Raw genomic sequence first — 26,345 nt, 5'->3', positions numbered from 1 at the left:
CCCTCTCATTTTTTAAATTCATCCTCAGCAGATAAATTCTGCCCAGCCCTGGCCTCCTCTGACCTCCAGTGCTGCTCCTTGGCTATTTTAAATTCTTTAAATTCTAATTTTACTTGTCTATTAGTACCAATGCCAGTGCCAGTACTTCATTCAATACCCATCATGTGAATGAAAGCATTCAGTTGCATAAAATGCCACCACTACCCCCCAGTCAAATGGTTTTTATGAATACATTTTGAAAATGTTCAAAATATTGAAGTATTTATTAAATAACTGTAAAAGAAACTTACAATGTAGTATTATTTGGGCAACATCACAACCAGCATTCTCAATCTAGCCACTAGTCAGTCAGTCCTTTTTAAGAAATATTAACATGTCAGCCTTCTCTGGGGCATGGCATGCTCTTTCCTAGCTGATTGTGTCTCCAGCAGTTGAGAATATTCGCTCCGCTGGAGTGGAGGATGCCTGGACACATGTATAATTAGAGGCCAGGTTAAACAAGATGGGGAAGGTCCCTCTCCTCTCCCAGCACCACCCAGCAGGATTGATGGAGGTCACCTCTGCAGGTAGAGCTCTGTAGAGTTCAAGCTCCTTCTGATCGGTCAAGGAGTGGCTCTGCCTGGCTGTTTTTAAGGGCCAGGTCCTTCTCAGCGAATAGCTCCCCCAGTGCGGAGTCAGACATGGAGTGACTTGCAGTCACAGCAGTCAAGAAAGGTAAGTATCAAGGTAAAAAAAAAAAAAAAAGAAAAGAAAAGAAAATCAGTCACTTGATTAAGACTAACCAAGAGGAAAGCACTGAAGCACTGAGATCATCTTAATGCTAGGTGCTTAGCTTAGTCTATTTAAGGGATGTGAGTAATGTATAAGTATTATGGAAAGCTTACATGTGCTGTGGTGTTCTCCACAGCTGCAGCCTCTTCCTTCCTCATCCGACTTCCAGTACATGCTGTGTTAATACAGTTTTATATCACTTTTCTGTGTGGCATTTCAATAGTCAATACTTAACCTAGATCCTAGAAAGTATAGTACCAATAATCAAAATGAAGTCCTCGCCACATGCCTTATCCTCCAACCTAGACCATACAGCAGTAGCCAGGATTTTGGTCTTAAACATGGGATCCAATGATGTGGCCTCTTCCAGGAACATCCTGATGTTTTCATCTTGGAAGAGAACAATAATATGCCAGTACTAGAATTAGACCCTTTAATAATGTTAATGTAATCTATCTGTACTTTCAGTGATTTACAACAACAAAATACATACTGTGTAACGTTTTGAGAGGTCATCCTACACCCTCTTCTTAATTGCTGCATTAAAGGTGGGGTCTGTATCCTGAACCTGAAGCTTCTGCAGGATGGGTGGAATTTGGCCACAAGGAGTCCTTTCTGAGGACACACAGAGTGTTGAGGTGTAGAGGATTTTCATCACTCTCACAAACTCCTCTGCATGCCTCAAAAAAGACGACAACAACCACACACACAAAAACAGTTTTACTGAAGATATCAACTTAATGATTTACAGTGTCATAAACTAATGCTAATGTCATGCACGTCAAATGCTGCGGGAGATCTTAAAACATATTAAACATTTGCATGGCACATGCATTTCATTTGCATGTTAAGATTTTTGGTAACAATTATGCAGCCAACAATAGAGGAATAGACATATACTTAAGAGGCATTGTTTCACTTTTACTACTGGCTTGGCTAAGATTGCCTTCCTCAGCAACACAACCACAGCCCGGATTCTTACTGCCCACTTTGACACTGTTAGCTCAGTGTATACCTTTTGGGCAGCAAGGTTAAGAGAGTGAACAAAGCAGCCTATTTTGACCACCTTCAAACTCCTGGCAGCTGCACCCATGTTTGCAGCATTGACTGTTACTGCTACCACCTTTCCCTGAATATTAAACTCTGCCATAATGTGACGAATCTCTTCTGCCACAAAATCTCCTATCTGGGCCACATAGGCAGCTTTTGTGTGGTGAACCCTCTCTTGCAGCTCACCTCCCAAAGTAATGAAGTGGTCCTGAGCTACATTGGTCTATACATCAACTCCTCCAGCTCAGCTTGCACTCTCTCTCTCTCTGTGGCATACCATGCCAGTATCAGTTTGTTAGAGATCATGTCTCTTGATGGCACTTGATACCGTGGGTTAAGGGCAGCAGTCATCTCTCTAAGCAGAACACAGGACACAGAGCATCTTAAACATCTCTTCTCAAAAGCACTGGTTGCATCCCATTGTTGCTGAATACTTTCATTTACTGAGCATGCATAAGTGAGTGAGGTATAACCATCTATGCTGGCTGGCTTACCTAAACCAAGGTGACACCACTGTAGAAAATCACTGCAGAAAACCCTTCACTATAAATGCTGTCACTGCCCTGTGGCATTCCTCCTTCCTCTCCCCAGTCATCTGTGACCTTTCAGCTAATGTGCACAGTGCTGCATCCCCAGCAGCAGCAGTTGTGGTGGTAGTAGAGGGACCTAACATTAAGCATAGTTCAGGGAGCCAGAATGGTGTTCCTCAGCCTTGGCATTGATTCTACAAGTCTCTTGAACTACAAGTCTCTGTATTTGCATTTGCACAAAAAGGAAAACTAGTTCCCATTTACCCATGTACCAATTTTTGGCATGATTTCAGTTGCCTTAAAATTATTATTTTCATATTGCATAAAGTAAAAACTTGTCCTTGATTGTAAGAGGCATTGATGTGAATTTCTGCAATAAAGCAATATTATACACATGTAATAGTGTGTAGATGCTTAAAACATTTCTATGTAATCATGGACTGGACTAATTTATAGACAGGCACTGTCTTTACATTGTAATACCAACCAATCAATTTTAGACATTCAGTATTCAATGCACATACACACACGTACAGTGTGTGATTTGTGGAGATGTGTTATTATATGATGTTTTGTCATTAGCAGGCACTATGTAAAGTTGCCATGTCTCATTAGCATGCAGTGGGGAACTCAGTACCTCTAACATCTCTATTTGCAGAGAAGCCCTTGTAAAATCAAGCACCAGTGGTGAACTTGTGGTTTGATAAAGGGCTTGAAATTAATTTCATATGAATATTAATAGTTGTTATTATTCTGTAATGAATGGAGGCATTTGCTATTTCTTGAACTATCTTTTTTATTTTTTTTAGTTATTTGTTTTCTTTTTATCCTGCCTGCAGTTTACAGTTTATTCTGCAGTGGTGTGCTTGACTGCTCTCTAGCCATTCATCAAGGCACTGCTTTCCATTATTTGGTGCAGTCAGCTGAAACTGAGAAAGGCTTTTGGGGTGGTATGGCTCATTCTTCCTCCACTAACTCTCTGTTCTCCTCAACAGAGATGTTCCTCGTATTTTTCACCTTACGCCCTGGATCAGCGGTCATTAGAGGAGTCAGTGAAATTAAATATGCAGCAGGGTTCTCTAATCATCCAGTTTTCAAACCTGGTTTCACAGCATGGTGGGATTTTCCATGAGTATCATATCAAAACAGAATCAACAGATTTCCATATCATCAATAATGATAAAGCTCCCAATTTATATTCACCAGCTAACTCCCCTAATCCTCCCTTTAAGTACAGTCATGAAGATTTCTGATTCTTTCCTCATATTCACATTTTCTAGATACCCACCCACAAGACTCGCAAAATCAATAACCTAAGTATCATATTCTTGGCTTCTAATACTATCAGGCTCAGATTCCATCAGGCTACGGTCTGAGCTGCATTCTGATAACAGTGTGAAGAGAGTCTGGTTGAGATGAAATAGTTTATCGTTAATGCAATTCAACAGCCAGCCATCTGAACATCTGTATTCATATTTATACTCTACACCTGCTGCACAGACCTCATCCCACGCCAACATGTATAGAAAAGATGAGCAGACACCTACATCTAGTCTGTGACTCTCTAGCAGACATCTGTTTCTGTGGTTTCCCTTTAAAATCTAATCATCAAATATTTGTGTTTACAATGAAGATGCTATCCCCTCTCTCACATTTACATTCAATTTCAGCTGCGCAGGTAAATATTTGATTCATGAGGCAGCATCACCTGATTCTGTATGAAAGTTAATGTCACAGTGGAGAGATGTGTCAGCATCATTCTGACTGTGTGAAGCACAGCAAAGAACTTGACTAATCTCGTGTGTGCTGACATTGTGACTGATGATCAGTTTGCTGGTGGCCCACCTGAATGTGGACAATAATCTCCCAGCTCAGAGTGATATTGCCAGTTTCAGCTTTTACTGGAGTGGGCTCCTTGCTTTAGCACTAAAAATAAAAACAGCAGCTCTCAGATCCATGTGACTGTCATAAAAAACATTGTGGAAAGGGAAAGCACTGTCAAGGGACCAATTATAGCTTTAAGAGTTAGACTCATAAGCAGGCTGATGTCGGAAATATTTTTGATTAAGCACGTACACAAAAAACAAAACAATAAAAACCTTGGAATTTAATTGATTAACTTAAATTTTAATTTAAAAATGAGTTCATTTTGGGTTTACAGTTCATCATTTCATGTTTTTAATCTGTACCTCCCTTTCTGAGAAGCCATATGGAGGTTGGATTGCAAAAAGAGGGAGGGAAAGAGAGAGAGAGAGAGAGAGAGAGAGAGAGAGAGAGAGAGAGAGAGAGAGAGAGAGAGAGAGAGAGAGAGAGAGAGAAACGCCTATGTGATTTATCACATATTGAATTTTTCTTTTACATAGCACTTCATGATGTTCATGGATTAAAGGAGAGGAGTTGCCAGCATGGAAAAAGCAAACTCTAATGGTATTCATGTTTCAGAGGGCGCCAGCTACTTTCATCAAGATATCTCAGGTTACTCAATCCTCACCTCACCTATTCGCTGTCATGGCAGGCAGGTTGCACGCTGTCTACTGTAAATATGTGCAAGCTGTCAGCCTGCTGCCGGCCTTGACTGAAAATAAGTAGTTCCCTCTCATTCACTATAATACATCTAAGCGCTAGAAAAGGATACTGCAATGCCCAGTATTGACGTTCTTTAGCCTGTATAGCTGATAAGCTTTGTGTTTAAGAGACGGCCCATCTTCCCCCAAGGCATATTGCAAAAGTGCAGGTTTATTCCTCATTTCATCACTGCACTTCACTGAGTTGTCTCGGATCATCAGTGGAGCAGACAACCTTCATACCTCTATTACTTCTCTCAGAACTGTTTGTTCCCTCTCAGTGGGTTCACTTTAGAGGAGAAAAACAGCCATGGCTCAACATAATCTACATTAACTTGCTTTTACTTAGAAGCTTTTGTTGTGTCTTTCCTCAACCACCGTATGTTCTTTTTCCCACTGTTAGAGCATCAAATATGTAGATTTTTATGTGATTCTGACACCTTTATGGCAGAAATGTTCAAGTCTTACACACAGTAGCTTTAAATCTTTTGTCTCTTTTGTTTGTATCTCTAATCATTTGCTGCTTTGTTTAAAATGCTCTGTTTTGCATCTTTGATAACAGTTTGTATTACAGCTGAGTAATGACATGGTATACAAGGATAATATCTTTCATCACTTGGTTATTGTCATAGACACCCCCCCCCCCCCCCCCCCCCCCACACACACACACACACACCCACACACTTAATCTAGCTGCTTAGATTTCTGATCAGGTTGAAGGTGGACAGAGCTATACTGGGACTGTATGATGTCACCAAACGTCATGAACCTTTGTATGTACCAAACTCATTTTTTGTTCTGTCATGTCAAATCACCTGTTGTGCTATTTTAAATTAAGAAGAAGAGTGATTAAGGTGTAACTTCTTTCAAAAGGTTGAGCCAGATTTTACTCGGTATACATGCCCACACAATTTTTAGAAGGGGTCTAATTAAGAAAAATAAGTGGGTGTACCATGGATGTATTGGGCAATTTTTGCCATGTTATTACTTGACCCATATTCCCCATTTACAGAGGTTAAATTTACCAATATTCTCACTGTCATTACCAAGTTATTATCTGGTTGTTATTTTTATGACATTACCCCAGTATTACTCTGTTGTTACAAGATACAAACTGTTTATTACCCTCTCTTTAGTTGTAATGTCAAGTGCTATCACATCTTTTTGTACAAAATATGCTATATAAATCAAATTCATAGACCAGTTTGCACAAGTTAAATATGTTTTGAAGTGTCCCTTTCTGACACACACACCTGAACATATGCTTCTTTAAAGTGAGGTCATAGCACAGGGTCACACAGCACAGTGTAGCGTCCTTGGAGCAGTATGTGGTTCAGTGACTCTCTAGAATATTGTCTGGCACTGTACTGTATAAGTAAAGCCGGCCGCCGTCCAATCACCATCTCAAAAAAATGAAATACACTCTGTAGTTGGCGCTGGGGATTATGTTTCCACAGAAAGGACAGCATTTGCCACTCTAGACTGCTACAGAATGTCAAGACAGTGGAATTTCATGAATGTATTAGGTGAAGCCCAGTTAGCTGCAGTGCACACAAACCTGCACTGACACTTCTTTGAAAATAACACTCTTGACACAGCCGTACGTCTGATTATGTGAACAGCCTTTATTGGCCTTGTAGGCATAATTAAATAGAAAAGAATATAATATTCCTATATAAATAAGGATATAGCAATCCTATATACCCCAACCAGAGTAAAACCCGAGGGACTGTGATTTATATTCATTACTGTTTGGATTTCACTATCATTCATAACATTTTTGTGAATAGTGAACAGTATACACTGGAGACAGCAAAGATCGTGGAGAGATGGTGGGGGAGATGATATGACAAAAAAGTCAAAAGTTGTGCAGGAACTGACAACAACACCTCAATATGGTACCCAACACACAATACGCCTATATCCATTTCCCCTTTTAACGTAATGACATGCATAGCTGGTTTTGCCGGTCTACTGCTCACACCAAGCCAACTGCATTTGAATTATTGCAATGATGACATGATGAAATGGTGACGTGTTTGGTGATGTGATATTATGTGATTGGGTATAATGAGCAGATAAATAATGTGCCCCTGTTGGAATGGTTTTCCCATTACTATTTATAGCCAGCCTCACCTTCACCTCTAGCTGACAATGGTCTCCATCAGGACAATCGAGGTCAAGGAAGGTTCATAGACCTTTGGCTGTCCCAGCCTACCCTGCTCCCCCATGTGACCCGGACTAATGAGGCAGACAGCTGCTCCCTTGGTTGAAATGTCCCTATGGTGATCTGTACCTGGGAGAGGCAAAGTCACCTTCATATTCAGGCACATTACAAGAGGACACCAAAGCAGACTTGTAAAATCGAGAGAAAACATACACAAACATAACCCTGTGAAGAATGAAATGCACCCAGGCAAATACAGCATGTCCTGCTCAAAGTATGAACTCAAGAGCTCTAACACAGTTGTTGTTTACTGGTGTGATACTTTAAGGGGGTCAGTCTAGTCAGGCTTATATTAGCCTACACTTTGTCTTCTCTCAATTCCCCACAATAGAGTATTGGTTTTAGACATCTGTTTCTGAAGGCTGGCAGAGTTCAATAAAACACAGGCAGGATGGAAATGCTTCTGCAATGTAATTAGGGGACTTTGCTGAGACGACAAGTACAAATGTGGAATAAGAAGGTAAAATCCAGCAAGGCTGGGTGATTAGGCCTCATTTGGATGTCTTCTGCACACTGTGACGAGCGGCTGTTTCGGAGCAGGGCAGTCGCTCGGATCGAAGGCCCACAGTGTCTAGGATTATGTGTCAATTTACCACCCAGCTGCAGCCCTAGACTCTACAGCAGAACATGACTACCTCTAATTAGGCCATGCTACCAATTAGGGCCCTGCAATAAGGCAGCGAGGAAGGCGCTCTGGGAGACTAAAACCTACCATTGTTTTCAGGATAAAAAAACACTGTTTTCTTCCTCCAACAGCTGTCGAAGGCTGGAGTCCATGTCGACCAGGCTCCCATTAAGCTATCTTTGGTTTAGTGTGATGTAATGAAGACATTAATGTAATTGGGCAATACAATGACAGAACATTAACTTTGAAAGGTGTCAGGTCTGAATGGTACATTAATGTGATTCAATGAAAAGACAGTAACAAAGAGTCCAAAACAGCAATATATTCATGTCACGGCCATGACGTCAAACTCTGTCTCATAATCCCACAGGTGGCCAAGGTCAGTTCCCCATAACTCAGAATGTGACGGTGGTGGAGGGGGGCACAGCCAACATGACCTGTCGTGTGGATTACAATGATAACACTTCCCTCCAGTGGTCAAACCCTGCACAACAGACCCTGTTCTTTGGGGACAAGAAAGGTGAGTAATATTCCTGGGGATAATGGCCATAATGATAAAATGATGAGATATGATAAAGATGTCTGAGCCAGATTATGTTACTACAGGAGTCTTCATTAATCTTTCAAATTTGGAATGTACAAAATTGTCCCTGCCTGCGAGCACACAATTTGACTGAATAGAGGAGAAAGACAGGATAAGAGAGAAATGTATTAATGTTGTAGCAGACTTTAATGAATGTACAGTATGTCTCCATTGATGCCCCAGGGCACAAACTAAACAGAAATAGACTGTTTTTGAATTGAACTTCTGTAATCACGCAACACTGACGCTGTTGTTTACAACACTTTAACGCCTGTGGATTGTGAAATGATTGGGCTTAATTAGCATTTTAGCTGCCCTACATTTGTATAGCTGTTTGGATGTCACTCTGTAAAGGAAGTGCACTGTTGCAACCTCATGAAACAAGGCCCAAGCCAGAATGAATTATAATGTGCTCTCACCAGCCAAATCCAATTTAAAGGTGACAAAAGTCTAGAGTTGATAAATTGGAATTGGGGTGAAAGGGAGTATAACAGTGGACTGGTCTTGTAAGGATTGGAGGTGTTCATCTTTCAGTGTTTCTCACAGCATATTACCCATTTCATTTATGCTGTAGCTGCTAATACAATATCATTGGTTCAGTGATTGAAGATGAACTTTCCTTTTGAATAACAATTGATGGGAGAGAGAGACGCCAGAGTGAACTAGCAGAAAGAGAGTCACCGTCTGGTTTGAAGAAATACTTTCTCCTTCGCAAGTGATTGGATTTAGTAATGAGGTCTAAGGTGTTTTATTAGATGAAATTACTCCCAAATACAATTAAGCAAAAGTTAACTGAATCTTAAATAGACACTCTTGTGTGAACGGTGCGAATGTGCCCAAAGGATTTTAATTCAAGCAAAAGTCATTGAACCAAAACCATTCTTTGTATTGTTATTTTTTCTGTGTAATTTGGTGTACAATTGGTGGCATTTTAATTTTTTTTATTTTTCCAATTTTGAAAATTTCCGAATTCCATCAGAAAAAACTCCAAAACCACCACTTTTTTGTTACTTTGAAGAGATGTAACACATTATGCATCATTTAAATCTTTTCTTTGGGACATTTCATGTAGCCTAAATGAAGCCAGTAAACTGTGTTTTGTTCACATTTCCCATCTCCTGTGAATACAGAGCAATAATCTTTATCTACATGTAAATGCAGAATGCTGGTGCTGTAAAACATGTAAGGAGAGCTTGAAGAGCATAATATGTATGAGCCATTTTGCCCCTCTCGGGCAGCCATTTATATTGCATGACAGAATCCTTTTCTTGAGCAATACGGATGACAAAAATGAATGTAGTCCACTCAGCTGAGGTTGCCAGGGCTAAGTGTGGGAACACTTCCTCTCCATCTCGTTTTAAATAGCCAAATGAAAAGCTTTATTGGCACAACTAATATGATGCCTGTGAGGCCATCAGGAGAAATGGGAGGCGTGGAACAACACGGGCTTCATGCGAGGAAGAGGGTGGGACACCTGGGAAGAAATCTCCACTGTGCCAAATCACCAGTTAATTGCTTGGCAGAGGGTTGTAACTGTCCTTCTTCTCCTGTTTGTTGTGCCTTCTTGTAGGATCCATTGAAAAATGTTAGATTCAACCTTATGCTACCTTTCAGTCCAATAACTGGCTGGCTAAGCTCAAGGCAGGCTGTTCTCTCCTTCTGATGAACATCTGGTCATAGACTGCTGTCACTGCCACGATTAAATTAATACCAGTATGTTGTATTTTGTTGTTCTCAGTTTTTTACCTGTTGTTTAAGTTAATCTTTTCTTGTCCTTGCACTTGTTATCTTTGTCCATTTTCTCTGTTGTTCACCTCTCTGCTTACTACAATCCCCTCATGACAGCATTTGATGCACATGCAAGTTTCCCCCAGTCTTCCCTCACAAAGATTGCATGTGTAATCAAAAGGAATTCAGCATTTACAGCTTTTATGTGCAACTCTGGATGCTCAACACATACTAGTAATGATGATAAAAAATACATCTTGCTGTCTTATATTAGACAAAACGCTCTGTGAGTTTTTTTTATTTTACTCTCATTCTTTCCCTCAAGCTCGGTATTAAAGATAAGGGCATTTGTGTGAATGTGTTTGGAGTCTGATATAAAATAGTGAGGGAGGAAAAAGAGTATTAAAATGACCTTTTAAATCCCTTTGAACAGCTATAGTGAAGTAAAGAGAAACATCTGTAAAAAAAGAAAAAAAAAAAGCTGAAGTTCCATCTTATATCAATTGAGTTTGACAGCTGCTGGGTAAAATAAGACAAAAATCTGATCTTTGGCCTGAATATAATTTGTTCCATTTTAATTCAGGTCTGACAAATGAGAATATGAAAAAAAGCCCCAAAGACTATTAGAGACAAGGAGAAAAAGGATTTCTGTGTCTCTTCAGAATTTCAAAGACACTAAATATCATAAGTGTACTCCAATGTAACACCAAGGACAGCAAGTATGTGGAAATTGATCTTTTGCACCAAACATGATACAGAGAAAAAAGCCCTGAAAACCTTTCTATTCAGGAAGGCTTTTTACTTTATTCTGTTTCCAAATTTAATTAGAGGATAAACAACTTGAGATGCACCATCTCGCTTTTGAGGGGGTTCTCAGGCACAAAACATGGAAGTTAATAACATTTAAACAAAAGAAAATACATAAGTAATAATGATAATGAATTAAAAAATCCAATGACACAAAATAATCAACATAGTAACATCATCAAGGACATACACATACACATAAGGGTCTGAGTGAGTATGATGATCTGAATTGAACTAAAAGCTGTTTCAGGTATAAAGGATAGTTAAAGTAGATGCATTTGAAAACAAAGAGCAACCAATGAAAATGTCTCTGAGAGTGAAGTGGTAGCCAGTTAAGTGTATTATACATGAAACAATGATGCGTGCAGTAAGGTCACCTCAGGACATATCTATAAATATTATAGTAAACAACATTTAAAGGCTGAAAATGTGTTTCAGAGGTGTTCTGGTATATGATATCACCATAATCAATAATGGGAAATAAAAGCTGTTGGACTATTCGTTTTTTTATTTGGAGAGTAAAACAATAAATTGACAGATATTATGAGACTAGCATTTATTTTATTTCTAATAAAATCATTATGAGGACTAAAAGAAAATTCAGAATCAATCCAAAATCCCAAGTATTTAAATGTATCAACTTTAATCAGTGGAGAGTACCAAATAACATGCTACAAGACTTCTGCTTGTTTAATATGAGACTTTTATTTAAAAACCATTTTTGAACAAAATAAAATTCTGATTGCAGAGAGCTTTGAATTTTAGTTATATCAGAATCAGATGTGTATACAACCATGCCATTTGCATATAACTGCATATAACACAAAACAATTAGAACAAATTTTTGGAAGATCATTACCAAAAATATAGAAAAGTAAAGGACCTATAACAGATCCTTGAGATACACCCTTTTCAATAATTAAATAATCTGATTGATTGTGATGAAAAGATCCACACTGACGACCATTATGAAGGTAAGAATTAAACCAAAATAATACCTATTGAGAAACACAAATAGCATACAGTTTATCAAAAAGAAGATAATGGTCAACCAAATCAAAAGCCTTGGTTAAATCAATAAAAAAATTGCACCTGTAAATTGACCTTTGTCTAGGGATGAGAATACATCATTGGTAAATTTTACAAGGGCAGTAGTAGTAGAAAAATTACGACGAAAACCAGACTGAAATGGGATAAAATAATGAGATCATGAATATACTGTGATAATTTATTAAAAAGTGAACTTCTCAAATATTTTAGCTGTAGTGCAAATAATAGAAATTGGTTTATTATTATTAAGATCTAGTGGATCTTCTTTATGAAGCAGAGTAACTTTAGCACATTTCCAAATAGATGTACTTCTCCTTAAGAGATTTTGCACTGCAAAAACAGCAAAATAATTCTTCCTTTGCTTTACTTGACCACAAGTGTCCAAAAAAATGTAAACACTATCACAGATGCTATCATTTTTCCAGTGAGGACTCCATCAACAAGATTACCCCAATTAACATCTGTTAATTTAATTGCAACATGCAATAAAAGAACAATCACAATGGTGCACTATTAGTTTAAAAGTAGGTAGGTAGCTGTAATCCTGGCAGTGCATCTTATGGGTCGTGACCTACAATTTGTCTACACAGCAATAACAATTCTCATCACAGACCTGGAAGGAGGATAAGAGATGTGGTTGCAGGTGGGAAGGAAATGGTGGGCAGGTGACAGCTCAATAGCCTAATGTATTATTGGTGAGAGTGTAAACGATAAGAAGGACTTCTGTCTCATCCTTTCCCATACGAGATTCAGTCAAACCTTGCGGAGCTCCAAGAGAGTGTTAACCTTGCTGGATTCCCTAAGCCGATCCATATGGGTTGGACTGTCTCTGCACATTTGTCTAAAGCTGAACACAGCCCTCCTCTTATATCATGCCAGCTGGCTCCTTGGCACACTCCTCCTCATTCATTATGTATATCTGGGTCTTAGTTGATTGTTGCCACCTCAGAGGCGTCAGACTACACTATGGCAAAGACCAGCATACAGATTCCTACGCACTACCTCCACAGACCTGAGATAACAGAGATAGATCGCCTTAATAGCCAGGCCAAACCATAATTCATACATTAGGCCAATTAGCGGGGACTGTTGAAGGGAGCCGCTCTGTGGTGGCCTGCCACAATGAAGAAATCGATTTGGACCATATGTCTTTTGTAGAATTATCCCTTTTATATGTTGCTGGGGTTATGAGTTATTATTACAGAGCAGGACAAATGAGAACAGAGCTGTCCTTTGCTGTCTTCATTATGATTTACTTCTCTTTTGGCTTCTGTGGGAAAAGGATAAAACCTGAGTAGCAATGCCGCAGAGAATGGTAATGATATTCCTGGAGGCATGCAGGATCGAAGCAGAATCTTTTGTCAGATACGGTGAATATGCATAATGCAATTAATGAGAAGCCACTGCAGGTTGCATGTCAAAGGTAGATAACAAATTGCTCATTTGATCTACAGTATGTGCTTGTTGCGGAGATATGGAGACGTATACATGCTGTGGCAAATTTTACATCACTTTTCCTCATCTCAATTCCATCTAGCAGAAGTTTATGGTTCATCATTCATGACATTTAATTGGGATATTCAGCCTGGATCATAAAGGTCACAAAGCAAAATTGATCTTAATTGGCTTGTAGTAATCAAAATGCTGTTATGTGGTAAATTAATGCTCTAATGTGAGCATTAAAACATTCATTAGCTTAAGAGAATGAAGGATAATTACCAAGGATGCAATTACTGGAGTGAGCACCGATGAAAGCACATTTAAACCTCCATTCTAGTAAACACAACATTTGACGGTAGGTCTGTTGTAAGCTAGTGTTGTGGACACTTACCTCAGCTTAGTCTCACATATCTGTGTGTTAATCCATCCTCAGTTTAAAAATGATTTGAACTATTATTTAACTGTGATTACTATTATTGTTATTATTATTATTATTACTAGTAGGAGTAGGAGTAGTAGTAGTGGAAGTATAAGCAGAGGGAAATGATAAAAGTATGAGGGAGAAGAAAAAGCCATATAGACAAACAAATATGTATAAAGAAAAAAAGATTTAAGTTTTTTGTGAAAGAGTAAAAAGTGAAATGTCAGTTTCATAAATATGCACTCCCAGTGACGCTTTCTCACATTTTCATCAAATATCTTGGGAAAGGAATCTTACACTAAAATAATACTGAGCAATATTTCACAAGCGACAAGCCAGTTTTTTCGTCTTTTGTTTACTTATCAGTGACTGTTTCTACTGGCGACAAAATGTAGAAAGGGTCTCATGGCCACAGCTAATGTCTTTCTTCAGGGACTAATGGGCTTTTAAGTGTACTGGGTTACCTCCAGCTTCATTGAAATGTGAATCTACCATTATGGCACTATATAGTAGACTCAGCTATTATCGCTAATGTGAAGAGCTGCTTTTCTATGTACTATACTAAGCTCTGTGCCACACTGCGCTCTTATGTATAATGTATATTAGCTCTTTAGAATAATATGGAAGATGTTGTATTTAAATTCCTTTACCTAAATATGTTTATATCCCTTTACATGGGCTAAGTCATTGTTATGTTGTACTTTAATGTCTTTACAAACTCTGAAATGTGTAAACTGAATTGTAAACCAACAGAATTATGTAATCCCCACTGGCACTTGTTTTAATAAAAATTAAATTTAGAGAGACTCAAAGGCAGAACAAAATCCCACGGTGTACAATCAAGCTTATGTCAGTGGGATGAAAAATGGATGGACAAAAATATATTCAGTCTCATTATTTACCGCTTGAAGAGGGGACGTAGTGTTGCTGCTGGGAGAATTCCTCCTTGTTTCCTTCCCTCCTTAAAGCGCTGAAAATGAATCCAATTTGAGTAGCATCTGCTCTGTGGGATCTCTGAGAGCGTAGGCAGTAACAATGGCCCTCTGAAACAAGGCCCTTTCCTTCTCTTAATTGCAGCCACATGTGTGGTGGGAAAGAGCCCCCTGCCTGCACCACTAGCCCTGGAACACGTCCAGAATCGCAGTCACTGAGCGAGCACAGCCAGCAGCAAACATACTCTAATTGCAAAGAGTGGAGCCCCTGGCTGGAGAGCGGGGGGGTGCGCCAGCACCCTGTGTTCTCGCTGAAGGACAGCTAGTGCTTTCACATTCCAGGACTAGCTCAAAGTGGTTACAGGCCATGCAAAAATGGCCAAATGGGGACACTCAGCATTGCGGATGTAACATATTTTGGCTGAACCAGAGGGCCATCGGCTTGTTTCCAAGACTAATGGATAGATGTAAAATGTCCTTTTCTAACTGGACTGTCAGGAGATACTTCATCATTTTTGATCAGAAACGTTGGTTAACATCTGTCTGCTGCTCAGTGGAGTGCAGAAGTGAATGCCATGTGATAAGTGCACTTCCAGTTTCTCTGCTTCCAGATTTGTCTGAGCACAGAGATAATGTAGCTACCAGGCAAACTGTCAGCTCTTCTCTTACACATGAAAACAGCACACACTGTAATAAGTGATTTTAACAGCAGTTTCATATGTTGGAACTGGGTCTTGGACACAGTACATTCAGATAACTAAGCAAAATTGGCCTAGGTTGCTAAAACTGAATCTGACAAACTACAGTTTTCCCAGGAGACCTCAGATTGGTCTGCTACTGTCATGGTTGGTGGTGCAAAGGACTGTCAAGGAAACAAGGCAAACATTACTTTGCATCAAAGGGCAGTAGCAACAGTATCCCTTGCCCTGAGGGGAATCGGGGTGTCAGTTTTACTGATTTGAGACAGCCTTGGTAAGGCCTCCATCACAGGAGATGTACTGCGCATTAAGCTGCCATGCTGCAAGGCTGTAGCATATACAAGGTCAGGGTGCAGATTTATGCTTCCTCCTAAGCAGAATGAACAGCACAGGAGCTATCTAGGGTTTGGGGGAAATGAACCTTTTCATCACATTGATTTCCTAAAGCACCTGGAAAAAAGCTTTGTCAGCCGCTGGCATTTGGGTCTGATTGTGACGGATCTGCCCACAGTCTGGGCCTCTAGCCTGGATTGGATTCTAGTAGTATGGTTTCCTGGCCATATGCTGTTTGAGTAATAGATAACACTTGTCTTTGGGTTATTCAAACCTTTGTATATCTCATTCTATCAATATATCATTGGCCTATGTGCTGTGTAGTGCCAGTGGCTGTCTAACAAAAACGCATCAGTCAAGTCCATCTTTTGTTTAACTGTAAGTTGTTCTCAGCCACTACATGGGTTCAAACTATCTGTCTGAATCAATATTTCAGCAACTCACATTTAGATTTAGTTCTGTTTTGATGGTAATGTTATATTGTTCCGAAGATATAGAAAATGTTCTATTATTATAATGTGCTATTTTGGTATTTTAAATGATACTCCACATCCTTTGAGTATCAGACAGTGTTAAAAGGCATTTTTAAAAGTTGGTAGTTTCATTACTCACAAAGAACAAAGCCAAAGAAGAAATTACTAAAAACATTCACGAAGCATGATATAATTCTCTGGGGCCTCATTTATAACAGTTGCGTATACACAAAAGAAGGAATACGCCACTTTCTAAGCAAACTTTTGGATTTATAAAAAAACAAACTTGACAGAACAATGTGCAGTCCTCCTCAGAAACTCTGACTCATGCATACGCACATAAACTGGAGAAATGAGGGACTGTGACTTCAGTGGCAGAAAGATGACATGCGAGAAATGGTTTGAAATTGATACCATTTTGTAAAATAAAACGAAATATTACCTCTCACCTATTATGTTAAGAGTTAATATGCAAAAACAACTAAAACCCATTCTTGAAATGAATAAATAAACACCTGTTTGATCAATACTCCCTGGAGTGCACACACACAAAAAATATGATTTAGGATAATAAATAAAAATGGAGATATCTGTTGTTGCAGAAGTTCCCCTCAACCCTCACAGGCATTTGAGCCAAACTCAGCTGCCTTGCACCAGCGTGTGGATGTGATGGGTCACTTAAAACACAACGTATGGATAAACATAACAGTATTTATTAAGTAGATATTTCAGTGTACAGCTAATCAGAATCAGAATTGAGTTTATTGCCAAGTACATACAGGGAAGCACATACCAGGAATTTGCCTTGGTGTTGCTGTGGTGCGCAACAGTCCTTCACAAGAAATACACAAAAATTAACTAATCCTAAAATAATATTTAAAAAAATGAATTTACAAAAGAAGAAAAATGTAAAATGTATTCTGGGTGAGAGAGGCAGCCAACAGGCTTAAATTTTAGGCTACACAGTATATAGTGTGCAGTTATTAATAGTAGAATAGTAAAATAATACAAGTTGCTAGGATCATAGATGTGTCACATAAAACAAGTCTTATTTCTTTTAACTCTATGGCGAGGATCTGTGAGGACATGGCCACTAGAGGGTTGAGATGCACGAGGTGCAGTGGAGACGGCAGGACTGGGCACACAGCCCGCTGGAACACGCAGCGACTAAAAACAATGGAAAATGTCTCATTTATTTGTGTAAACAAATGTTTAAACACAACTCGAATGCATTAGGTTTACACTCTTTTCAAACAAAGGAATACAAATAAGGTACCTGGGTCATCCGGTGCGTCTTCCATATCTGTGTCCCCCTACAAGTCACTCATAAAGGGGGCTGAGCTCCGGTGTCCCCTTTCCCCTGCCAGTGGCACAAACATTCTACTTTTATGTCGGACCACTTCTATTTTATTTCGGATCCGGCCTTCTGAGCAGGCAGCATTCACTGTGTCTTCCACATGCTGCCACTCTAAAGCCTGTTTGGCGTTTGTAATGCCCACACTGAGTCCACCAAACAATATATTTTTTCTTGCCTTGACGTCCCCAACAAGAACTTCAATTTCACACTGTGTGACATTTCTTTTTCTAGCCTTTCTGTTGGTGTTTGCCATGGTTGTCTTCATGCAGTTGGTCTGAATCAATATTAATTTGGGGCGTTTCACTGACTATTTATAGGCAACTATGGGCGTTACAAGGGTGGACCAAGACGCTCTCTCATGTGCGCCAAGTTTCGAGTTAATTGTGATTTATAAAGGGAAACTGGCATAGGACATGCATGCGCAGTGTGTTATAAATCAGAATATTTTTGTGCTTAAGCACTCTCTATGTTTTGTCCGTACGCCACCTTATGACGTGAATCCTGCACACAGTTTTATAAATCAGGCCCCTGGTGTTCAAGCTACTTTTGAGCTCCAGAGAAGGCAACGGTGCAACACAACAGCAACATACATGGCCATATTTTGACAAAACAATGATTGTTTGGATCAGACTGACCATATGGATGGACAGCAAACAAGTGCATTATGCTGCAGTAGTTTGGGAAGTTTCTATGGATATTATTATGGATTTTTTAAAATCTTTTTTCTGTCAGAACAAACTTGCACGTTTTACAGATTTTGGTTGGAAACTCACTTTAGCCATAAGTTGTCAGTTTTCCTGTAACAAATCCTTCCATAGAAAACAGAACATTTATCAGCATCTCAGTGTTTGTGCTTTAAGTAACAGGGGGTTAAAAAGAATAAAAGTCAGCCTGTTTCTCTGTCTTTGTCTTTTCTCTGTGCGTTGCAGAGATAGAGGAATAAGGGCCAGGGGAAGTACAGTATGTCATCTTGTCCAAAGCTTTGATCCTCCCAGCCTGTACTTCTATATCTTATGAGTTCCTGCATGATGTTTGCCTAGACCCCATCACCTCTCCAATGCATCCATCCACCAAAGGGTTTGCTGTATTCTGCCAGAGCCTCTAGGCAATTTTAGGCACTGTAGTGAGGATGCTCAACTACAAAGAACATCAGGCAGCTTTGTTTCAGGATGCGGTTTTCTTCAGTAAGACTATCAAATGTTTGTATTAAGCCCCGTAGCACATAATAAGCTGGCTCTCTAATGGCACAGCTTGTTATTAAATTTTAATTCTGGCTGGAAGATTGTTTTTATTTACGCTACTCTTTATTCTTGGATAACAAAGAGTCTCTAATCAGAAACTTCTTAGGGGCCATCAATAATAGCCAATCTTTTTTTTTTCTTCTTTTTAGCATATATGTGATCATAGGATAATGATCATCAAATCATATGATGTAATTGAAGCCAAAGAACAGCGTCGTTGATAATGACTTATGTCTGTGTAAATCTAATAACCATTTCAGCCAGTCTAATTTAATTGTGTATCACATGTCTGCAGTGTATGTTTATCGCTAAAATCAAATAGGAACAGAGCTGGTGATTAATGATTTTCATAGAGATGTCTTCTGCATCTGATAGGGCGCCACTTTACATTGGCCTTGTTGATTAAATCCTTAGCAACACCTACTTCTGCTGCATTTCGCCAGATTTGCCCTGTGTAGTACAATCCAATAGAGTTCAAATTACTTCAGATGAAAGAGCGGTCCAAGGAGAGAGCTAGCCAGGCCTAAAGGGAGTGTGAGGATTAAGAATGTGTAATTTATTCAGTGAAGAGCACTTTCTTTCCTGCCCTCTGTGGTTGGTCGCTTGTAGGAGCAGGTGATTCTGCATTTGAAATTGTTTAAGCGATAACAGATGCGAGGTGACCTTTTTCAGCTCAGCTGCATGGTTTTCCCAAGTTTACGAATGTGTAGTCACATCTGAATTAACAGTGATGAAGGTGTCCAGTATCTAAAGAAAACATGAAAAGCTTTCATTTCAAGCTATGTCTCATGAATGTTGACAGTGATTATTATATTATCATGAGTATTTTTCATAGTAGTTGAATTGTTATGTAGTTGTAGTAATAGCAGCTTTTTTTTTTTTTTTTAATTACTAGTAGCATTGCTTAGTTGTAGTAGTGATTGGCAGAAATCAACATCACAATATTAACAAAAATATTTTTTCCAATATTGATATAGTAATTGTATGCAATTGTTATGTGTTACATTATTACATTTAAAAAAAATATGCATTTGCATATCAAGTAAAACCTTTAATAATGTTAGTTTTTAATCACAATTTGCTTCAAATCGTTAATTTGTACAAAATACAACCACAACATGTTATTAAAATACGATTAACCCAGTACAATAGCACTGAAAATGAATAAATAGTGAATCAAATCACTATTATTACCCAGATGTTGTCTGCACTACTTAAAGTCTTGTTAGAACTTGTGTATTTTTATGTATTTCTTTTTTTTTTCTTTTTTTTTCACTGTAACTGCAGGTTAAGTGGTTCTGTGTAAGGCCAGGGTAAGATTTTTAAGAAATGTCAGAGCCAGCTGCTAAAAGTGTCCGAGTGAGTGTAAATCAATACCTGGAATATAAGTGATTACTTAAATAAATATTGTAATCTGAGACTTTAAGCTTTTTCTGCTGCTACGCTTCAGTGCATCCTGCTGATGCTTTCTGTATTCACATTGACTGTGAATCACAAAGTTGGCCCAGAATGCAAATAGGAAGAAAATGTTTCAAACCTTTGACCACAGCATGTGTTTGCAGCATCTGACAACTAAATAACTAAAAGCACAATGCATTGTTCTGGTAAAGGTAATGTTAATTACAAATGATACTTAATTACCATCACAGAAATCAGCGTGAATTTGTCCAGCGGTGACTCTGTTTTCTGTATTTTTTTCTTTCTGTGCTCTTTGTGATTCTGTGTGTCCTCCTTCACTCTGCAGCCCTGAGGGACAACAGAATTGAGCTGGTGCGAGCCTCATGGCAGGAGCTCACCATCAGAATTAGTGACGTCAGCCTGTCAGACGAGGGCCAGTACACCTGCTCGCTCTTCACCATGCCTGTCAAGACCACCAAGGCCTTTCTCACTGTTCTGGGTGAGCACGTCCATTTTGGCCCAGTCTTCACAGACCAATTACATGTGGCTAATTCGTCATGTTCTGACAGCTTGAATACCTGCGCATTTAGAATTATATTCAGTTGTTTTTCTTCACCAGGCACTTCTTACATTGTAGGAAAATTACATGGCTGCATTAAATACCCTTGTCTACTAGAATATAGGATGAAAAGTAAGTTTGCAAGCCGTGTTACTGTATTCAATTTTCTGCCAGGCTGGACAGCCACTAAAACTCAATAAGAATCTTTTCACACCTGTGTAAGCCAGACAGGTGTGTTGAAGGATATGCAGACAGCAAGTAAAAGTCAACTCCCACACAATGTCAACACTTTGAGTACATTTATTTAGATATTTCAGTGAGTTGACCTTCATCAGTCATCTCACAGCCAAACAGCAAGAAAGTAGCTACAGTAATCCTGAAAAATACATTGAGGGATTGTTTTTTTAATTTACTTTATATGATAAACAACAAATTTAGGATGGATATTGCATCTCAGTGTATTTATTTCCCCATGTAATTTGGAGTAATCATCTTTATTATTCCCTTTTCCCTGACTTAAAAAACGAATTCTGAAGAAAATATAAATACGGTAAATGGTAAACATGATATTGTGACTGAGAGAAGAAGCAGGTAATATCTGAAAATGAGTTGACGCCAATCAATAAATATTTTTTTCATTGTCAGAGGGATACAGATTGTATCATCCTCTTGTGTTATACCCAAATCTTCATATACGTGTATTCAATATGTTATATATAAATGAGTCATTGCATTATATTTACATTCCCCACAGGAGTGCCAGGACGGCCGGAGATTACAGGATTCACCAAGCCTGCTCTGGAGGGGGACTTAATCACCCTGACATGCACCACATTGGGCAGCAAACCAGCAGCCAACATCCGGTGGTTCAGAAATGACAAGGAAGTCCAAGGTAAGCGTGTGGTGTGGATTTCACAGAGCATCATATCCTCTGTTACCACTTGTACCCTCTTGGAGACATCATTACTGTCAAGTCATTCAGCTGCTGCATTCCTTTGTGCCCATATTCATGCATTGTTCCACTGGCCGAGGTTTAGCGTTGCCATGATTCGCCTGGCTTACAGCCAGCATTGCTGTCGTTGGAAGCTGTCCAAATGTTGCTGGACCGTGGCGGAGCCATCCACGCTTCTGACTGAGGGGAAGACATATAGGAGTGTCTTTTATTGATTCTAATTATAAAGTGAAGTGTACATCAACAAGAAGTTCTGCACTGCATTCTGTTTTCACTGTTAGCGGGACTAAAGTAATGATTCCTGGTGTACTCAGCTAGCGGATTAATAGAAACACAAATCAGTCATGCAATACTAAAGGTGATTATCAAAAACGAGAATGTCAAGTCCAGGGCTTGCTCTGGTGCTCTGGCTTATTTTGTGTGATCAACAGTCCAAAACCCAAAGATATTTGATTAACAATCAGATAAAACAAAGAAAATCATGAAATACTCACATTTTAGGGGCTGCAACCAGCAAATGTTTGACATTTCTGCTTTTGTTGATTGAACCAACTAATCAACAAAACTCACCAATCATTTTAACACTTGCCAGTATTTCTAGCCAGTAGTTATGGTGAAGAACCCATGTTTTGTAGTTATGCCATCCCTCCATAACCGTCTTAGAGGGGAAGAGCCTCTTATGAACATGAGCACAACATTTTTCTGAGCATGGCTGTATGTTTCATGTTGTGTGTTCAATGAAAAAGACACACGGGGGTTAATTTATCCCACGGTGTGAAATCCTCTGTACTACAGACCTTAGTGCTGTTTGAATGTGATGGGTTGATCTTGCTGGGCTTCACATTCGTTCTTGTCAGCCATGTAACCATCCATCCTATCCCCAGGTGGCTCTAACTGATTGTTTTTTCTTTTCTTTTTTTGAATAGCTGCGATTATGAGTCAAGGAGGATACAAGAACACACAAGAATGAAAACTCAGAGAGGCCACATAACTTGCTTCACCCAGTCTGAAAAAAAAAAAACACTGACAGAGACAATGTATTAGGTAGCAGATGGTGCAGTGTAATGTGTGCTGATCGCACTAAACGAACAGAAGTTTTCTGTGGTTTCACATAGTGTGTCTTACAAGCTTTCACTTTCTTGTAAACCTCTTTCCAAACTGTGTGAAGCTCTGCTCTTTGTATTTTTTCAGCTTTCATCGCTGTCTTATTCCTGCTGTTTAAAAAAAGCACCAAAAAAGACAAAAACATTAAAAAAATAGGAATGGAATGTTTTTCCTCAATTTGATGGCAGAGGTAAGCTGTGTGGAGCTCTTTAATGTAATAGAGCCTGCTGTGGAGACTCAGTGTGACAGTTGCTCTTTATTGAAGATTTGCACCCGAGAGCTTTTTCTTGGTGGTTCTGTCTGTGTCTGCCCAACATGGCATGATGATTGATGGGAGAGGGGCTGGGATATGAAATTTTCTTGTTGAAATGACATGCACGTAGATTCCTGAAAGGCCAGTGGAGAGCTAGCGCACATCATCACAACAAGGTTTGCTGTCCATCTCAAGAGGCATTGAGATGATCTTTTTATTTTTTATTTTTTTTGCTTTATGTTTTGATATATATATCAAAATCCATCTTTAAAACTTTATATTTTAACATATGGAAAGTCAAAAGCTAAAGGGTTGTTCAAGGGGTGCCATAACTTTGCACATGGCTCCAATTCCCATCTCTAGTGGATAACAATAAAAAAATGTAATACCTTTACCACATTCCCAGATCAGCAAGCATCAAAGAATGTATAAAGGAAAATTAAAACAAAAGAATGATTCCCCGCGTTTATATTTGGTGTATGAAATGGCACTGATGTATGATGTGTGAAATTCATATCACTAAAAAAGATCATGAGCCCCAAGTCTGCCCCAAACTGGTGTCATGTATACAAATGTGCTTTTATTAGTTTTACCTGCATAAGATGGGTTTTATTAAGCCGCTTGGGCAAACAGACCTGGTGCGATGCATCTCCAAGTCAAAGAGAGATAAAGAACAAAGCAGAGACTGGAGGGTTTGACTTAAAAACTTCATTTCCATGTCAAAGTGTCAAAGAAGGGGAATGTCAATCAGTGCTCCGTATCCAAATCTTTTCTAGGTGCTGCTTTAAAGCTTTCTTTAGCGAGTATGTGCTGGGAGCAGCATGTTTTGCCATTGGTTCTTCTGTGGTAGATCATTGCCACCGGTGTCTCCTGTCAGTCAATTCTATCCCCACCGGGGGACCAGTCTACAAAGCTCCAAGACGACAGCAGGTGTAATAGCAAAAGCATGTCATATTTATTTCATGCTCTGATGATTTGTTTTTCAACAATTTATATTAGAAGCACACAGCATTACAAACCTCAAAATGCAGCTGTCATCCGGTGTCAAATAATTTGTTTCCAGAGTATAGAGTCATTATTTGTGTCGCTGAATGACAGCTGAGCTTCAAATTGTAATCTATTGAGGAAAAAATCCACCCACTGTCACTCTCTTTGCATACATAAAGTGGCCTATATATTCCTTTCACAGTGGCATAAAGGAACACTCAGATACTTAACAGCTTCCACATGACAATTAATTTTATATTCAGAGTTAGGAAAGATATCAAGACATTTGAATGCAGACAATATATTTTTATTATTATCTTTATGTCGGTGTGCTCCTTCATTTTTAATTTGGCTTGCTTCCTGTTCTGTAAGAGCAAGCAGAGCAAAGATGAAAAATCAGAAACTTTCTTTTTGATTTACAACAATTTTACACCCCTAAGTTGTACACTTCTCTTGCTCCTTGCTGCTTGCTGATTGCTCACATATCTCCAACATGTTGACTTTGTTGCAACTTTTAATTGTCAAATGCGAACAGCAACATGTGGCAACTTTCTCCCATCAGTGGGAAAAAAAACATGTTTACCCCCAAAGAGTCTGGAAACAAATTGGTACAGCTGATTCATGTTTGCACTATATGTGTCTTTAAACTAAAGAGGTCTGATGTTCACAGTGTTTCCCATACACAGCATACTGTAGTAAAGAGTGTGAGCTGTGGTAAACATTTTCATATGCAAATCAGTGCTTCATGTCATCAGACAACTAGCCTTCATGCTGTATCTGAAACACATTTGGACCTCTGTGCTTCCATCCAAAACTAATGTTTTAAAACACAAGAAACCTTTGATTTTTATCTAACTTTACTTTGAACCATAACTTAAATAAATACAGCAAGCTCCTTACATTTAGATAGATAGAGCACCTTATTTATCCCTATAGGGAAATTTCAGTGTTACAGCAGCTATCACATAAATGACAAAAAACACAAAAAACACACATAGCTTACAAAAACACACACAATGAGGTGTGTGTCTGAATTACCAAAAATATTATGTATATATACAAAAAATACTATACTAAATAAAAATAAGTAGAATAAAAACAGAATTTTAAACTTTAAGGCAAGATATTGCTATTAATGTGCAAATTAAATGTAAAATGTCAGAGGGAGTCATTGTAGATGGCATCCAACATCCATCTCTCGGAGAGAAGGATGTTGCACAATGGTTATGGAGAGAATCTCTCCACAGCCACCTCTTTGGGCTCCAGAGCAGTCCCCAGTGCAGAGCCTGCCTTCTTTATCAGTTTGTTCAGTTTCTTAAAGTCGCCGGTTCTGATGCTGCTATCCCAACAGATGGCTGCAAAGAAAATTACACTCGCCACAACAGACTGGTAGGAGCAACATCTTGCTGCACACATTAAAGGACTTAAGCTGCTTCTTCAAGAAGTAGAGTCTGCTCTGTCCCTTCCTGTAGACAGCCTCAGTTTTACATTTCTAGTCCAGTCCGTTGTCAAGGTGAACGTTCAAGGTATCTGTAGCCCTCCACTACCTCCACCTCTTCTCCCAGGATGGAAATAGTGTTTAGCGTAGTCTTGGTCTTCCTAAAATCCACAGCCATCTCCTTTACCTTGGTCATTTTTTATAAGGAGGGGGTTGTTCCCAAACTATGCCACAAAGCGGTCAACCAGTTCCCTGTACTCAGTCTCCTGTCCACCACTGACGCACCTCACAACTGCAGAATCATCTGAAAATTTCTGCAGATGGCAGGACTCAGAGTTGTATTAGAAGTCTGAGGTATACAGAGTGAAGAGAAAAGGTGAAAGTACAGTTCCCTGTGGTGCTTCTTTGCTGCTAACCACCTGCTCAGGCACATTAATGTGGAGTTTATTATTCAAAAGGTCATTGGTCTTATATAGTTGAAATTTCACCACCATGTTTTGATTAACTACAGTAGCACAACTCATATGTTTTGCCTGGCTATTTTCATCAAACTAATTCACATGTATTTGACAACTGTTGATCTTACAGTCGAAAACTGAACAATTCATTGATAAAAACACACTTCGTTTCAAATTAGCATTATTTTTTTACACATCCTTTATTGATTCTCTGACTCCCTTCTCAGTTCCTCTTTTCCCTGATGGCTACAACTGCATGCATATGTATGAGTGTTAATTCATGGGTGTGAGATGCAGCGTGTTATAGCGTTGTAATGTAATGTAACATCAGAGTGAGCAGGCTGCTCTTCATCATCTGGTGCCCAA

General features: G+C 39.0%; 1 protein-coding gene across 1 annotated transcript in view; it reads left to right on the top strand.

The window, feature by feature from the left end:
• The window catches only part of cadm2b (cell adhesion molecule 2b), a 161,138-nt gene that overhangs the window by 115,185 nt on the left and 19,608 nt on the right, over positions 1 to 26,345 (top strand). The window contains exons 3-5 of the mRNA XM_042414698.1: positions 8,138 to 8,287; positions 20,575 to 20,727; positions 21,542 to 21,679. Coding sequence (XP_042270632.1) covers positions 8,138 to 8,287; positions 20,575 to 20,727; positions 21,542 to 21,679 — 441 coding nt within the window. The remainder of the gene's footprint in view (positions 1 to 8,137; positions 8,288 to 20,574; positions 20,728 to 21,541; positions 21,680 to 26,345) is intronic.

The sequence above is a fragment of the Thunnus maccoyii genome, chromosome 6, assembly GCF_910596095.1.
Source record: "Thunnus maccoyii chromosome 6, fThuMac1.1, whole genome shotgun sequence".
Taxonomy (NCBI): Eukaryota; Metazoa; Chordata; class Actinopteri; order Scombriformes; family Scombridae; genus Thunnus; species Thunnus maccoyii.
Note: the sequence above shows the minus strand (reverse complement) of the source record. Positions and strands in the feature narration are given on the sequence as shown.